Source organism: Aricia agestis, chromosome 4 (assembly GCF_905147365.1).
Source record: "Aricia agestis chromosome 4, ilAriAges1.1, whole genome shotgun sequence".
Classification (NCBI taxonomy): Eukaryota; Metazoa; Arthropoda; class Insecta; order Lepidoptera; family Lycaenidae; genus Aricia; species Aricia agestis.
In genome coordinates, this window is record NC_056409.1 from 3871650 (window position 1) to 3888990 (window position 17341).

Genomic DNA, 17341 nt, shown 5'->3' on the forward strand with positions numbered 1-17341 from the left:
CTTCATTAAAACGCCTCAAAAACTTTTTGCCCATTCCGACTAAAGTAATGCTTGCTCAGACCTTACTCCTTTCCATTATTGACTATGCTGACGTCAGCTATATCAATTTAACAGAAGAACAATTAAATAAACTCGAACGCATCCAAAACCTTTGCATTCGATTTATTTTTGGGCTGCGTAAGTTTGACCATGTCTCGGAATATAGATCAACTCTAAAGTGGCTACCTATACGTCTACGCAGGAATACTTATGTGCTACACCTCTTATATAATATACTTTTTGACCCCATGGCTCCCTCTTATCTAAAACAAATGTTCACTTTCTCTGACAGTGACAGTGCGCGTCTTGCTTTGAAATTAAATGTCCCTGTTCAGAAAACAAAATTTTTTGGCAACTCCTTTACGGCCCACGCAGTAAGGTTGTGGAACTCTTTACCTAATCCTGTAAGACTGTCAGAAAATCTAAATTCATTTAAACGTCAACTTAAAAATCATTATCTTACTAAATCATTAAACGTTAATGATATGGATGGAGCATTGTTCAGCCATATCAATAATTAAACCATTAATAGTAGTAGTTAATAGCATCTCACTATATTATTATGTACTTTTGCTTTCTAATTGTTTTGTGTATGTGTTATTAGCTTTAGTTACTTATGCACATTATGCATCCACTCGTTTCTAATTTATCATAATATCAATGTACTAGTCTTAAGATGGTTGCCTGGAAGAAATCGCTATTTAGCGATAAGGCCGCCAGAATTGTATTGTCTTTCTCCGCTTTTACTGTTTTCTTATGTATTTTGTGGAATGCAATAAAGTATATTATTATTATTATTATTAGACAAAATAAGTTTGGGAACCCGTGGTCTAGTGTCCTGTGTCTACCATTTCAGCTATTAAATCCACTGCACTAACGAAACAAAGCTGTTTACTGATGCGTAGATCCCATAGGCTACTTACAAGCAGTCAGTAAAATATCTCCAATGAGGTTTAAGTTGGCGACGTTCAGTTCCTTGATGGTGCGCACCCAGCGCACACGCTCGTTCGACAACCCGTTCAGTAACCTTGCCAAAGTTGTCAAAGAATTAAATATAATTGAACAAAATATTTCATCTGGGCTTTTTAACATACGACACGCTGTCGCCAAAATATTCCATAGATAGCTAGACCGAATTTTAAATACTAGGATGTTCCAAAAAAATCTGCTAAATGATTACTTAAAAAACTTAGCTTAAGAATCTTACGTCACTTTCTCTAAGCGGCAAGCGCCAGTCCACACGGCGCGTTGCGTCGACGCAGCGCTGCCGTTGCGTTGTTTAACAGACAAATAACCAAGGTGTTCTCACGGAGCGCTGCGTCGTGACAGCAGCGCGCAATGCATACATGACGGACAGCAGCCCCCGAGACGAAGCGGGAGGGGGTGTTGACGTTAACACTGCTTCGTAATAACGCTGCGATGACGCAGCGCCCGTGTGGACAGGCTCTAAGGCCGTAGTGTAAGACATGCCGAGTCTACTTATCGTTTTACCACCATCCTTGCTCATGAAGCAATCACCTGTTGGCGCGGTCCATGCGGGCCAGGCACTGGTCGATGTCCTCCTCCATCCTGGCCTTTTCCTCTTGTTTCTCCAGCAGGTACGCATTCAGTTTCGCGATGCCCTCCAGCAGCTGCTGCATCTTGGCCTTCGCGTTCGCCAGTATCTCTGCAAAGTTTAAGTTACTGATCGGTAAATTGAAAATGGGTGACAACCCATTTTTGAAGGAACAATAAAGTTTTTTGAATAACGTTTATGCAGCTAGAATTACAACTTTCTTATAAAACTAAAAACTCAGCTAAGTATAAGAGTCATAGAAATTAAAGATATTTTTTGTTTGGGCTTTTCACCCATATCCAATATATAATACTTTTTTTCGCCCATACCCCAAAATAAAGGCAGTTAGTATGCGTTAGCGTTAACACATTTTTAGTGCTAGTTCCTCTCGTTACCTTCGACGGCAGCCAGCTCGGTCCGTGCCCGCTGCAGCGCGGCCTTCTTGGGCGCGACGTTTTTGTTGACGTGGTAGAACTTATACATGGCGTGCACCCACATGCACAGGGACATGCACGCTTTTGACACCTGGTTTATTAGGAAATTTAAAAAAATCGATATAGGTCATAGCTTAAAGAGTAGAGTTAGTTTATTCCCTAAGAACTGTGATAAGCCATTGGCTTATCACAGTTCTTAGGGAATTACCCCGCAAAATGTCTTGGCGACGCACGTGAGAAAGTAACAATAATTAAATTAAGAACATCATTCAAAACTTATCCTCCAAACTCGACATATTTTGTAAGATAACGATGCCGGCAAAATACGTGATCAGCGGCGTTATCAGCACATTGTCCAATCCAAATTATGCTGTTTTAAATATAGGTCTTACCTTAGCAATTTTCTTCGGCTCGTACTTGGGGTCATTCACGAACCGCTTGAGTTTCTTGATCATGTCCTCCGTGATGGCCTCCTTGTCGTAATTCATGAGGGAGTCGAGGAAGGCGCCGGGGTCGGCCAGCATCAGCGAGCCCGGCTTCCAGTAGTTGAGGACCTTCTCGCCGAATTTGGTGCCAGGCTCCTGTAAGGTCATAAGGTAACTTCAAGGTCACAGGAGTAAGGTTATAAGGTAACTTCAAGGTCACAGGAGTAAGGTCATAAGGTAACTTCAAGGTCCTGTAAGGTCATAAGGTAACTTCAAGGTCCTGTAAGGTCATAAGGTAACTTCAAGGTACTGTAAGGTCATAAGGTAACTTTAAGGTCCTGTAAGGTCATCAGGTAACTCCAAGGTCCTGTAAGGTCATTAAGTAACTTCAAGGTCAATTCTTTCCAAAACCGAGCCAACGGAATCTTTTTGTTACTAAGGACCATGCCAGGTTGGCAAATATGATTTCTCCGACATATCTTCTACGTTTCTGAGTTTCTTACGCAGCCGTCTATTTTGTCCAGGTAAGATGCCAGTGGAATCATCGTTTTTACGATAAATCTTATTCTAATTCGACCAACGTCAGTGAGATTCTCGGTGTCTCTCTAGCTCTCTCGCAAAACTTGTCTCATGCTAACCCTGTTTCAGGCTTTGAGCTAGGTCAAATACATTACACGAAAGTTAGGGGTAGAAAAGAAAAGGGGGAGTTATATTCACTTCTCGAGCCACGTTATCGAAAACTATTTGGACTATTTGTAGTTTTGTGTAGACAATTAAAGTGTAATCTAAACCTTGACAGGCTTGATGTCGAAGACGACACACAGCGACTCGACGACGAGGAGGACGCCAGCGGGCGGCTTCTTCATCGCCTTCACCTCCGTTATGTCGTTGCGGTTCAGCTCCTTCAGCGCCTTCTCCGCCGCGATCAGCGCCGGCATCGCCTCCTCTGTGCGACAATATAATAACTCCCACACGGTTTCGGTGACGATGGCCGGCTTCATTAAAACCAGGCCAGTTACGCAGGAGTAATTTTATAGCCATATGCCCAAGTATGTGCACAGTACACAAGAGCTTTCTCTATTCCTTTTACTCTCATAACCCAGTGGAACGGAAGACCGACACGACTCTTGAGAGATCAGGCACAGGACCAACTTTTTACATGCATGCCCATCCGACGCATGGATCATCTTACTTGTCAGACAATAGGGTGATCAGCCTGCATTGTCCTAACCAAACTTGGAAATAACATGTTTCCAACGCGGGAATCGAACCCACGATCTCCGAGTCAAGAGCCACGCTCTAAACCACTGGACCACGGAGGCGTTAATATTGACATAGTTATGGCAGGGGCTTTTCCTCGATAGAAGGATTTACTTCTAGGAAAAGCTACAAAATACGTAGAAAATTGTATTGCTGCAATTTTATTGTTACCGACTGTTGCATAGAAAGAGTACTTAGCCACTAAGCTGAGATGAAGAGTTAAGTACGCATTTATCAGTAAATATTCTTAGAATTTAACTTCTAAACGAAACGGGAGTCTATATAGTATAGTTGTTATGGATCTCTGACAACGCAAGCTAAACTGCTAATAAATGCTAGTTAGGTTTGTCTTTACCGAGATCTCTCTCCGCGTCTTCAGCCATGGCCTGCGTGTCTTTGGATATCTTCTCGGCGAGCGCTTGCTCCTTCTCGACTCTTTCTCTCGCTTCTTCGGCTATTGCCTGGTAACAAATTAACGCATTACTAAAGAGTAAAGATTTTGATGATCAGTCAGTCATCGATGGTTAAACTAAATAAAATGTCTGAAAGTTGGGTTATACGCAGTAGCGGCGTTAGGCGATCACCCAGGGCGCCGGACAAAAAGGGGCGCCAGAGGCAGAAAATACCTTTTTTTAGCTGTAGCGAGATTTCATCGGCGCCCAGGGTGCTGGTAGTGCTAAAATTGCTGGTTATACGTCAATGACATAATATACCATTTATTGATAAACATCTTACCGTGTCTACGGCAATCTGTTCGATGACTTTCCTGGTCTCGTCGGCCGCCTTCTCCATGAGCGGCTTGAGCTCCGCCAGCTCGATCTGAAGCTGCTTTACCTCCACCTCCGTCTGGTTCAGCTTATTCAAACCTGTTTATATTCATTTATTACTAGATGACGCCCGCAACTCCGTTGCGCCATAATTCGTTTATCACGCACGAACCTTACATTTTTTACCGACATGATGACCCAATTATTGATGCTTTTCGTGATATTTTGCATCGAAGCAGATGTTTTCGATGATTATTTCGCTGTTTGTGGACTGATTTTCAAAATTATTGTGTTGTTGTATAGGGTATAATCTTGATTTTGTATAATAATTACGAAAGTGGTGAGCTGATGATGGGGTCTATGAGCAATTGAGGGAAATCCTTGAAATTTATCAAAAGACTCATAGTGGTTAAAATGTTGTTTCTAATAACTTAAACATATGTTACGAATAAGAGAAATTTCATACGAAGGTGTCTCTTGGTCCAAAGGCACTGAACAGAACTCCTGAACCTTTAAAGGTAAAAGTTTTTAAATTGCAGCATCGCTTAGATAACTGCAAGCATTTACCACAATTTCGCTTACAGTAACATAATGTGAATAGTTAACATTCGTAGCGGTTATTTACGCATAAAGCCTTATCCTGTAGATAACTAAAAAGAGTCAAATTATTATTTTTAACAAAAAATTAAAACCGACTTCCAAGGTAAAAACAATAATAATATGAACTAAAAAGTATTAAATAACTCTTACTCTATAATAGAGCGTTTTTCAGAATTCGTCTAAATCTCAACTATTTCTGTACATACTACAGTCTGCATTACTTTGAAGTCGGTACCAGTCCCAAAAGCTTCAGATATTCTGACATTGACTGAACTCACGATAAAATTAGCTGGTACCGACTTCAAAGTAATGCAGACTGTAGTATGTACAGAAATAGTTGAGATTTATACGAATTCTGAAAAACGCTCTATTATAGAGTAAGAGTTATTTAATAATTTTTAGTTCATATTATTATTGTTTTTACCTTGGAAGTCGGTTTTAATTCAGAATACAAATGTATCCCCTGTCCTTTCCCGGGACTCAAAGTATCCCCATACTAGCAATTTCAGCATAATCAGTTCAGCGGCTTAGTCATGAAGAGGAAACAGACAGACGGACACACTCTTTCACATTTATAACATTAGTATGGGTTTACTACCGCTAAAACATAGAAGTAACATACTTCTTGAAGCAATTGAATTTTCTCTGTGTAGAAATCAAATATGAAATACTTCTTTATCTTTTAGCTTTCAATCGACTGTAGCATCTTGTTTACCCGTTTTAAGCGCGTTGGACTCCTTCAATATCGCGTTCTGTTTCCTGCGGAACATGTCCTGGTAAGCCCGCAACATCTCCATGTATGAGGTGGGCGTGACGTAGTTGAGCCGGTTCAGCTGCGCCAGGAACTGCTCGCTCGCCGACACCACGCACTCGTGCGCGTAGCAACACACAGACTGGACCAGATGGTATAATATTATTTCTTATGGAATTGAATAAGTCTCATAGCCGCACTTAGAGACATTTTACTAAATTACGACGAACGTAAAGAGACATTTAAGCTCATCGCTCATCATGGGCGTACCCAGGTTCTGGGCCAGGGGGGGCAAATTACCCAGATTCTGGGCCAGGGGGGGGCAAACTACCCAGGTTCTGGGCCAGGGTGGGGCAAATCAGATTTTTTATAAGCTAGGTGTTTATAAATAATACAAAATTAATAATTTTTAGTTGTAAAAATATTGTATTGCAAACAAATGGCAAAAATTAATATATAATAAAAAAAATATATATATAATAAAAAACCTAACAACGAAAACATCGCATTCCAAAACATAACAAAACTTGCAACGTGAATTCATTGAAAATTCTCGCACATAACGTGTTCCACAGAGTAACCATTTCACACAACTGCTTTTAAAACTCAAAACAAATCCAACAAACTGAAAACTTCAGGAAAAGTCGTTTAAAAACAATGTTAAACTGTGGAGAATAAAGGTGTTCGCACATTTATTTCTTGCTATACAAAACATAATATTATGATCATTTGTCTACTACTAGATGACGCCTACACCGACGACTCCGTTGCGTGAAAATTTGTTTATCGCACGGGAACCGTACATTTTTCCGGGATAAAAGTATATTATGTCCTTTCCTGGTACTCACAGTATCTCCATCTAAATTTCAGCAAAATCGGTTCAGCGCTTTGGGCGTGAAGAGGTAACAGATAGACAGGCAGACAAGCATTCGCATTTATAATACTAGTATGGGGATAGCAAGCTAACTTATTTCTCGTATTTTTTCAACGCAAATTTATTCTCACCACCATAGCCCCGATGACGTCATACGTGGTCTGGAGCTCCATCATGTTGTCGAGGAAATGGTAGGCGACGGACTCGAGCGCCGAGCGCGGCCACTCGCTGAACCAGTCGATCGTGCAGCAGTTTACCAGGGAGGGGAACTGCCGCAGACGCGACCGAAACACCTGCATATCATGATGATGAATATGAGCCATTTTTGACACAAATGCCAAATCTTACATATTAAGTTTGTGTTAAAACTTTTATTTTTACCAGAATCCAAACACATAAACTACTAGCTCTACCAGACTAAGTTATATGACATATTGCTACGCCATGTTGTGATAATATATTATGTGGTGCGCTCTATTTATCATTTAGTTTTGTGACACGCAGTATACAGAAACGCCAGTAAAATACCAATCACCTCCCCCACGGGGCTCATCACAATAACCACGTGCAGGTTACTGCGCACGCGCTTCTGGTACGCGGCGAACAGGTTGGTCTTGGTGGCGGCGAGGCTCTGCTCGGTGACGACGTGCCGCACCGCCGAATAGATGCGGTCCAGGTCCTCCACCTCGTACACGTTGGGCACGTCGCCCGAGCTCAGCACGTTGTTCAGGTCCTCCAGGAATGATTCCATTTTAATCTGTACAGGCACAGGAGGTTTTTAAAGAGGGTGGTTACATAATTGAGTTAAAAGTCCCTTGATAAACAAGGACAGACTACAGAGACTGCGAATAAGAAATTTTCGTTGTAAATATTTTTATTAGCAAGTAAGATAATACTAACATACTTTCGTAAAAAATCTAGTAGGCTATGATAATTTGGCCAGTAAAGAACTCTTGATATCTAAACGTATTCTGTTACATTTTGCTTTGCCAAGAATTTGTGCGAGAGTTGAAAAGGTGTGCTAACTTGAACTTCCATCGGAAACTTTTTACTTCAACAGCTTCAAAAACAAACCATCCTCACCTGAGCATCAGAGAACAGGAACACGATGCCCTTGTTATCAGCACCGGCTGTGAGCATGGTCTGTCGCAGGTCGTCCCGCCACTCACTCATACCGTATCCCTTACTGATCTCGATCTGGACACACTGCAGCTCACCCATGAAAGCCGCCAGACGCGATAGCGATTGTCGTCCTGAGAATGTGAGGGGGTGGATTCTTAAATGTGTGAACTGAAAGTAGGAGTAATGATTGGTATCTAATACATAATAATTAATGTTAAAGAAAATCGCCTTGAAACAAGTATAAACGTTAATTTAAAAATAAAAGAAACTTGACTGCATTTTGATATGCAATTTATTCTTACAGTAAGCACGACACCTCTCAAGCCGTTGTAGCTGTAGAGCATGCCAAACAATTATACATACTTACAGCCTTTAAATAAATACAACACTCCTTCTAACTCCTTCAAACGTATCACTCAGGCGCACATTCAGTTAAAACAAATATGTGAAACAAGTTTACATACTTACAAATTGCTAAATTTTCTCTTATTTCAATATAGTTGTTTGCCCATTTATCCTCTTATCCACAACAAAAAACCAGTATTCCCTAACCTGATCCGCCCATGCCCAGCAGCAGCGCGTTGGCCATCGGCTGTCGCATGATGCGCGCGATCCGGCACAGGTGTGCCGCCGCGTCGCGGAACAGCACCAGCGGCAGCGGCGCCGTCGTCGACAGGTTGTACTCGTTCAGGTAGCCCGTCAGCACGTCGTCCAACTGGAAAATAATCATTAGTTTGGGTAGAGCTAGTCGGTAATTGTGGGGGTTTTGCTAATGATACCAAATGTGTTCCCGAGTATATGATTTTTATTTATTGTCCCACATAAGATTGATATTATAAAGGTGCTGGGGAGCACGCGCGGTGCTTACTGATTATGAACGCGTACTGACTGTAAAATGCATTGTTAAGTGAAAAATGCTACGGTGTGATTTATGACACCGTACATACTCCCGAGCCGAAAAGATACAAAAATTAGGATGACTTTGAAGAAAAATGACATCTCGTAAATATAGGGGAAGTTGCTATGTCCCTCGTATTTACACTACACACTTCACTCGGCTGACGGTCAGCCGTACTCTGCTTTCGCGCACTAAACACTACACTAGGTTCTGCTTGCGGGGAGACACTGCTGAATCTTTTTCTATACTTCTTCCACAGTATGAATGCCGCTGCTACGACCACGACAGCGAGAAGGCTGTAAGAGATGCTGTATTGATGAACGTCGTGACCTGATATCTGATTGTCTGATGTCTTTAAATCTTTAGTGGCAACTTTCAACTCTTCAACTTGCTTGCCTAAATCACTGATAGAGTTGTTTATCTCAATTTCGCTGTTATCAACGATGTCCGAATATTGCAAATGTGATTGGTTGATCATATGATTAATATTATGAAATTTGGGAGCAATAACGCCCAAATTCGAATAGATCTCATTCCTGGAATTGGTCTGAGAGTACATAGTGAAGTCTCGGCCCTTTATAATGCAGTTAGGCTCGATGCTCAATATTCCAGCCCCATTCAGCTGGTCTGTGCTAACACGATCTGAACATATGATCCTGATCTGATATGTAATGCAGCAAAAATAAAAATATTGGGATTCATCTTTCAAGTGAATCCACTGATTTCTGCATACTGATTTGCTGACGAGACATTGCTTCGTTCTTACGTCGATCTTACAGAATCTCTCATCTGGTGGGAGATAATGTATGGGCTTGCTGAGATGGCATAAATAAGTTTCCTCATTATTGAAGCATAATTGAAGCTCAAATGTGGAAAGGGTAAAATAGGAATCCTTTCCTAAATTGATTGCTACGTAATCATCTACTGGGAGGACAGTGATCGCATTTCCTGCTATCTGTTTAGGAATCGAAATAATTTTGTACACGTTGTATGCTTCTCTATTAGTTAATGGAAACGATATTTCGAATATAAAATAATCCTTTAACATTCTTGCTTTAATTCTAAGTAAACTGTAAACGTTCCGTAAGTCTGATTGTATGTTGTCAATGGGTAACGTGATATCCTTCGTCAACTGACTCCCTATGAATTGTAATTCGCTTTTAATTTGTTCCGGAGTTAATAAATGCATATTAAACTTGCCATGTGATATATCTGTGATAGTATCTAAAATTGTGTCTTGAATTCTTTTCAGGTTTTGAAATAGGTTCATCGCAGTGAATGACGACAGTAAAAAATGTTGAACGTCCGAAATCTGAATATGTTCCGACTTGAGAGAATTAGTAAAATTATACAAATCTTCAAGATGGTTATTTATTGACTTATGCTGAAGCTGAATCGATTGTTCTGTGCGTTTCAGTAAATTATATTGTGCCTCGACGACTGATGTTTGATTCTGTATCAAGTTGCTAAGGTGATGCTCATTCTGTCTGATAAGCTCAATGTCGTTCCTATACTGTTCCGCGAATCTCTCGTCTAATACTCCGAACAGATAGTTGGCGGCGTAACCGACACCATTGATAAGCGCCCGGCGCTTCCTCGCACGCGCCTTAAAACGCTGATTTAATAACAAACGATTGTAGTGATCCAGTTCCTCGAACTCGTGCTGTAATTGGAGCGTAATTGTTGAACAATAGTCATAGTCGGGAATATAACTACATATTATACCAGTATAATTAATGAACTTTTCTGCTGCGGTGAATCCTTCCCAGTATGGAGACATATTGTAGTATGCTATGAGAGTCCACTTATCCCGAATGACCTTTGCACTTCCGGTATAATCAAAATATAGAGACATGTTGCTAGGTAAATTTGTAGCTGCATAAGAAGTCGTCGCAATTGACATAAATAAAATAAATGCTATCGCCATGGACATGAAACTACTCTGCTCGACAGGTTTTCTTTGCTTTTGCTCTTCCTTTTGTTCCTCAGGTTCTTCTTCACGGTCGCTGCTTGCTGCGTTCGAGAGAGGTAACAATGATAATTTAACTACTGGCCTTTTTATAATTCCGTTTTTTGTTTTCAGAGTGACGGCACGAACCAATCCGTCTTCTCCGGGATGCTGCTCCAATACCCTCCCCATGAGCCATTTGCCAGGGGGCATATTCTCGTCCTGAATAGTGACTAAATCGCCGACTTGTAGATTATTTCGTGCTCTTAACCATTTCGATCTTACTGAGAGCTGAGTCATATATTCGATCCTCCATCTCTTCCACAAATCGAAATATATTTTTGATATTAAATGCCATCTTGCCCTAGCATCCTGCTCCGTTTCTATGATAGTTAAATCTGCTCTGCCGACTAGAAAATGTGCTGGTGTCAAATAGTCTAAGTCCTCTGGGTCCTCTGTGAGTGCACAGAGGGGCCTAGAGTTTAAAATTGCTTCTATCTTAGCCAATAGGGTAGCATATTCTTCATATGTAAGTTTTTGCTCACCTACAACCCTTTTTAAATGATGCTTTAAACTTCTTATGTTTCTTTCCCATAAACCTGATGCATGGCACCACTTCGCTACGTTGAAATGCCAAGTGATATTCATGCTTGCTATCTCACTAAAAGTATTATCATCAAAAATGCTCTGAAATTGCTCCTGCATTAATCTGTTTGCTCCTACAAAATTGGTGCCATTGTCACTGAAGATGTGACGAGGCGTACCGCGACGAGCTGCCATTCTATTGAGAGCCGCCAAAAATGCTGAACTCGTAAGATCTGACACTACTTCTATGTGTACTGCTTTTGTGACCATGCAAATGAATAATGATATGTATCCTTTCATGGTCTTGATACCCCGTCCTTTGTTTGCCTTTACATCGATGTATCCTGTGAAATCTACTCCGGTGTTATAGAATGCTGGCTTCGGGTTGACACGTGCCGTGGGAAGATCGCCCATGAGCTGCTGGCCTAAAATAGGGGCGTGTTTCCTACAGGTCACGCACTTCCTGATGAGCTTTTTGGTGGCTCTTATACCACCAATGATCCAATGCTTCTGCCTAAGATTGGCCAATGTAATGCGTGGACCGCCATGGAATGTTAGTTCGTGTGCTTGCTGTATAAGTAAAATTGTGAGTCGACTTTCGTATGGTAGGATGATTGGATATTTTATTTCGGTGCTTACGCTCGCGTTCTTGAGACGGCCACCAACTCGTAAAATGTTGTCGTTGTCTAAAATCGGGTTCAAATTTAAAATTTTGCTTTTTGATGGTAATGGTCTTTTATTTAATAATAGTTTAATTTCTTCACTAAAGTGCTCCAGCTGTACATTCCTTACAATAAGCATTTTTGCGTATTGTAATTCTCGTAACGTGAGAAATCCTTCGCGGCGTTGTTTGTGCTTTGTTATTCGCAATATCCATGCAAGTATACGAGTAACTCGAGTTATGTTGCTATGCTTATTTAATAATTGTTCGATTATGTTTAATGCTTGAGGATCCGTATGAATTATAGTATTAGATTGTTTGTATTGATTTTTTAGCTCTAGTGTAGTCTCGTATAATGTTTGCTCTTTAACTGTAAATGATGGTAACCATGATGGGCCGTTCCACCAGAGCTTATCTTCTTTAAGCTGAGTCACATTTAAACCGCGACTCGCTGGATCGGACGGGTTTTCGTCTGTTTTAACGTAGTGCCAACATGATTTTGGCATTACTTGCGTTATTGCTCTGACTCGATTGGATATAAATGTTTTCCATCGTAATGGGTCTCCTTGTATCCATCCTAAGACTGCTGTAGAGTCTGTCCAGCCATACACTTCTGCTTTATATTGATGTAAACATTTTTGAACCTTGCTCATCAATTTTGATAATAGTTCAGCCCCCATTAATTCCAATCTAGGGATGGTCTGAACTTTGCTTGATGGTGCAAGCCGTGCTTTGGCCGCTACTAATGATACCGATGATTCACCATTTTTTATGATCTTACAGTAAATTACCGCCGAAAATGCTTTGGTAGAGGCGTCGGAAAATCCATGAAACTCGATCTTGTCGTTTTCAGAAGCCCCGATCCACCGTTGTATTTTAAATGTGTCTATATTTTGCAACTCTTGGCGTAAATCTAACCATTTTGTTTTAATATCCTGCGGAAGATTATCATCCCATTCTATTTTCGATAACCAGACATTTTGAAATAATAATTTTAGTGTGGTACTCAATGGCGTTAGCCAACCCAAGGGGTCGTATAACCTTGATATTTCGGACAATAAAGATCGCTTAGTTGGTTCTGCTTCAGATAATTCTATTTTGCATTGAAATGTAAACACGTCACCTTGGGGATCCCAGCTTAGACCCAAAGTTTTCGTCGACTCCATATGCTTAAATTCGTACGTCTGCTTGTCACACTGCTCTGTGCCTCTATCATGAGCTCTTAAATCCATTCACTTTACGTCCTTATACAGTAAGTATAAGGACGTAAAGTGAATGGATTTAAGAGCTCATGATAGAGGCACTGTATCTAAATCTGATAGAAGTTGCTTTTCATTTGACCTCCATTTTCGTAAATTGAAACCTCCTGATTTTAGAAGCTCAATTAAATCTGCCTGTAATTGCTTGCTCTGCTGTAAAGTATGATGACCTCCACAAAAGTCGTCTACGAAGAAGCTTTCTTCTACTTCTTTCGCTGCTTCTGGATACTTCTTCTTCTCTTCTGCTGCTAACTGCTTTAAACAATTTATTGCTAAGAAACTTGCTGCTTTTTCTCCGTAAGTTACTGTTTTTAATTGATATGCTTGCACAGGTTGGTCTTTAGACTCCCTCCAAAATATCCTCTGATATGCTTGATCTTCGGGAAACACCCAAATTTGCCTGTACATCTTTTCGATGTCTGCTGTATAAGCAAATTTAAACTGACGCCATTTCAAAATTATCTGCTGTAGATCCTGCTGAAGATTGGGCCCCTTGTACATTATATCATTTAAGCTATATCCACTCGAAGACTTTGCTGATGCGTTGAATACTACGCGTAGCTTCGTTGTGGTGGAGCTGTCTCGGATAACACCATGATGAGGTAAGTAGAACTCCATTTTTCTTTCAGATGCTGATCGTTCCATATGACTTAGATCCATGTACTCCTGCATGAACCTTTTATAGTCGTTTGCTAATGCTATATTTCGATCCAATCTCCTTTCTAAACTCTGATACTGTGCTAATGCTGTAGTTTTTGATGACCCTAATTTATGCTTTAATTCTTCTATAATAGGTAAACGAACCTCAAATCTTCCATCCTCCAACCTTTTAGTTGTTTTAGAAAAATATTGAAGACAAAATTCATCTTCTGAATCTAGGGAAATGTCTTCGCATTCCCAGAATCTTTGTAAGTCGTCATAATTGTTATGTACCATGACGTTACATTGATATGATTTGACGGAGCCGCAGAGGATCCAGCCAAGGTAAGTCTGCTGTGCTATGGGTTCTTCGCTAGTCGGACCTCTCAAAATACCATTCAATAAAATTTTGGAGTAGACATCTGCTCCTAAAAGTAAGTCTACCGGACGTTTTATGTAATACTCTGGATCTGCTAAATTAATGTTTTCGATGTATGACCATGAAGGCTTAGGTAAATTAACATTTGGAAGATTTTTGATAAGATTGCTCATGATGATAACGTCTATGCTAAATGTAAAATTATTATGCAATGATTTGCATTGTATAGTAAGCATTCCTTTGCTGCTGCTTTCATGCTCACCGACGCCGAAGATAGTGCCCTTGCACCTACGTCGTTTTAATCCTAAAATCTGCGCTGCTCTCTCTGTAATTACTGAAATTTGAGAACCAGAATCTATGAGGGCTCTAAGATGATGCTGATCTCCATTTGCTGCTTTCACACCAACCATTGCCGTTGCTAGTAAGACCTCACAAGTGTTTGGTTGAGACACGTGGTGGGCCGTCGCCACATGGTTCGAAGAAGTGCTGGGTTTGGGTTTTGTGCATGCATCGTGCAATAAACTATTATGAAATCCTGCGCATAAGCGACACCTTTTACTGGAAAAACATTCTTTAGTATCGTGTTCGTTTAAACAATTCACACAATATCGCAACCGTGTTACGGTTTTTAATTTCTGATCGCATGGCATTTCTTGAAATCTTGAACAATTGAATAAACCATGTTCGCCTTTGCAAAGTCCGCAAATTACCTTGGTTGCATGCAATGCCTTAAAGTTTGACTTATGATTAAAATAAAAATTATTATTGCTAGATTTAAAGTTGCTCGGAGGAAGTCTTCGTTTATGCGAAAAATTTTGTTGCTGATTCGATGATGCTGGTTGCTTAAATGCGCCCTGCTCTTGTTTTCTGCGCGATGATTCGAGAACAGTGAATTTCGCTTCCAAAAAATTCACGAATTCCTCTAGAATTGGCAATTCTCGAGGATTCTTAACTGATTCCAAATATTCTGTATACGACTCACTGTCCAATTTTTGCCCTAACAGGTGGACCAATAAGGGGTCCCATGAGCTAATATCGACTCCCAGGTTCTTTAGTGCATTTAAACATTCTTTAGTTGTGTCGTGTAATTTTTTAAGTTGCGCTGCTGATTGATATTGAATGGTTGGCAGCCCTAGCAATATGTTGACGTGCGAAGTAAATATGAGCCTTTTATTGTTGTACCTATGGTTAAGAATTTCCCAAGAAATATTATAATTAGCCGATGTAATTTGTAAATGTTGTATGAGCCTTTCAGCTTCGCCTGTCAATTTACTCCTTAAAAACTGCATTTTTTGTGCCTGAGACAGTGAGGAATTGTTATGAATGGCCTCATTGAATAAATCTTTGAATGACATCCATTGGTGATAATTACCGCCAAATGTAGGGATATCTAATTTAGGGGTTGATTTCTCCCTATGGGACGTTGACCACATCTTTTTGTTAATGCTCTCCTTGATGAAATTAAATTTCTTCTCGTGCGCTGTAAATTGCTTTTCATACTCTAAGTTAGACCCGTTTAATTCATTATCGAGCTCCCAATGCTGAGCGTCGATTGCTGCCCATCTCATCTGTAACTGCTGCAACGTGTCTTCAAACTGCCACTTTTCTGTTAATGCTTCCAGGTCAATGTTGCTTACTGTTCGTGAAAATGCTTTAAAGTTCGTCATCTGCTTACGTAACATTTCTGCTGTTTTGCTGTCGACACCTTGAGAAATTGTTCTCGACACCCGTTCTGCTGATGCTGCTGTTGACGGACCAGGGATAGGTAATGGGCTTGCTCCACGACTTGGGACCTCAAGTACCTTACCCTCTGGTTGTGCTACTGCTGGTGAAGTCATTTGCGAGAGATACTGCTGTAAAGTTGACTTCGTGATCTCGTAGTTTCTGGTAGCCCGTTCATTGAGACTTTTCATAGGCTCAGAATTTTCGTCTACGTATCCTGCTAATTGCTGTCGATTCTGCTTAAATTCTTCCCAATATTCGTCAAGGGTTTGTAACTTCCGCTTAACGTAATCTACTGTCCTACGATCTCGTCCCGTCTTTTTGAAAGACGCAAGCAACTGCTCTATAGCACCTACTAACTGCTCTTGATTTTCGTAAATATCCTCCATTTTAGTAACTTATTGCTCAAAGTGAAAAAATGGAAAGATCTTACTTGATTGCTCGGGAACCTTCTGCTGCTGCTGCTGCTCACGCCCTGAAGAGCGTGATGATCTGCTGATGAGATGCTGAAGCGATGCTAATGCTGATGCTGCTGTCTGCTGCTTGCAGACAGGAACCACACTGCTATGCTGAATACTGCTGCTGCTGATGCTCGTCTCCCACTTCCACAACTGCACTGATTCGCGGGAAACTGTTCTGCTGTATCACTAGTCCACCGTTCTGCTACACTGCTATGCTACTCCACTGTACTGCTGTTCTGTTACACTGCTATTCTGCTACACTATTCTGCTATTTCACTTTACCACTACTATGCTACACTGCTTTTTACCACTACACCACTACTGTACTGTCTGCTGATTGAACTGATTTTCTGTTAGTCACTGATAGTCCTCACTCGCGAATGATCCTGCTTTGGCCAAATCGCGGAAGGTCACAAAGCTCGAAGGACCATATTATGTGGGGGTTTTGCTAATGATACCAAATGTGTTCCCGAGTATATGATTTTTATTTATTCTCCCACATAAGATTGATATTATAAAGGTGCTGGGGAGCACGCGCGGTGCTTACTGATTATGAACGCGTACTGACTGTAAAATGCATTGTTAAGTGAAAAATGCTACGGTGTGATTTATGACACCGTACAGTAATTTCTTTTACAAATAAGCAGTACCTTTGTGCCGTCTATATTTGTAACTGTATATTGAAAATGTTTCCTATGCGTATCTGCATCAGTCGTCGTAATTAATTGTCAATCTTCTGGTAATCAGAGGTAGCAAAATAGGTCATTAATATATCATTTCCATACTAATATAAATAGTTACACAATGATTAAGCTACCATAAACAATGTTTTGTCCTTGACTATGAAGCATGTATAGCTTATTAATTACTATACTGTTTAAATCTTTTCTGAACCCTTGATATTTAATGAGGCAAAAGGTGCAGAGCCTAAAACATCAACTGTAGTCTGCAGCTGGCAAATG

The 17341-nt window shown here is 40.6% G+C and overlaps 1 protein-coding gene and 1 long non-coding RNA gene across 2 annotated transcripts in view; one reads left to right on the forward strand and one right to left on the reverse strand.

The window, feature by feature from the left end:
* LOC121726493 (dynein axonemal heavy chain 1-like) overlaps nt 1-17341 on the reverse strand; it is an 84181-nt gene that overhangs the window by 23087 nt on the left and 43753 nt on the right. The window contains exons 53-64 of the mRNA XM_042113878.1: nt 8380-8542; nt 7789-7958; nt 7241-7462; nt 6837-6998; nt 5796-5973; nt 4449-4579; nt 4069-4174; nt 3245-3399; nt 2421-2609; nt 1990-2119; nt 1558-1705; nt 963-1066 (exon numbers count right to left, since the gene is read on the reverse strand). Coding sequence (XP_041969812.1) covers nt 963-1066; nt 1558-1705; nt 1990-2119; nt 2421-2609; nt 3245-3399; nt 4069-4174; nt 4449-4579; nt 5796-5973; nt 6837-6998; nt 7241-7462; nt 7789-7958; nt 8380-8542 — 1858 coding nt within the window. The remainder of the gene's footprint in view (nt 1-962; nt 1067-1557; nt 1706-1989; nt 2120-2420; nt 2610-3244; nt 3400-4068; nt 4175-4448; nt 4580-5795; nt 5974-6836; nt 6999-7240; nt 7463-7788; nt 7959-8379; nt 8543-17341) is intronic.
* On the forward strand, nt 997-17189 carry LOC121726498. Its single transcript, XR_006035544.1, has 3 exons — nt 997-1075; nt 12233-12239; nt 17177-17189. It is a non-coding gene; the product is annotated as an uncharacterized LOC121726498 (long non-coding RNA).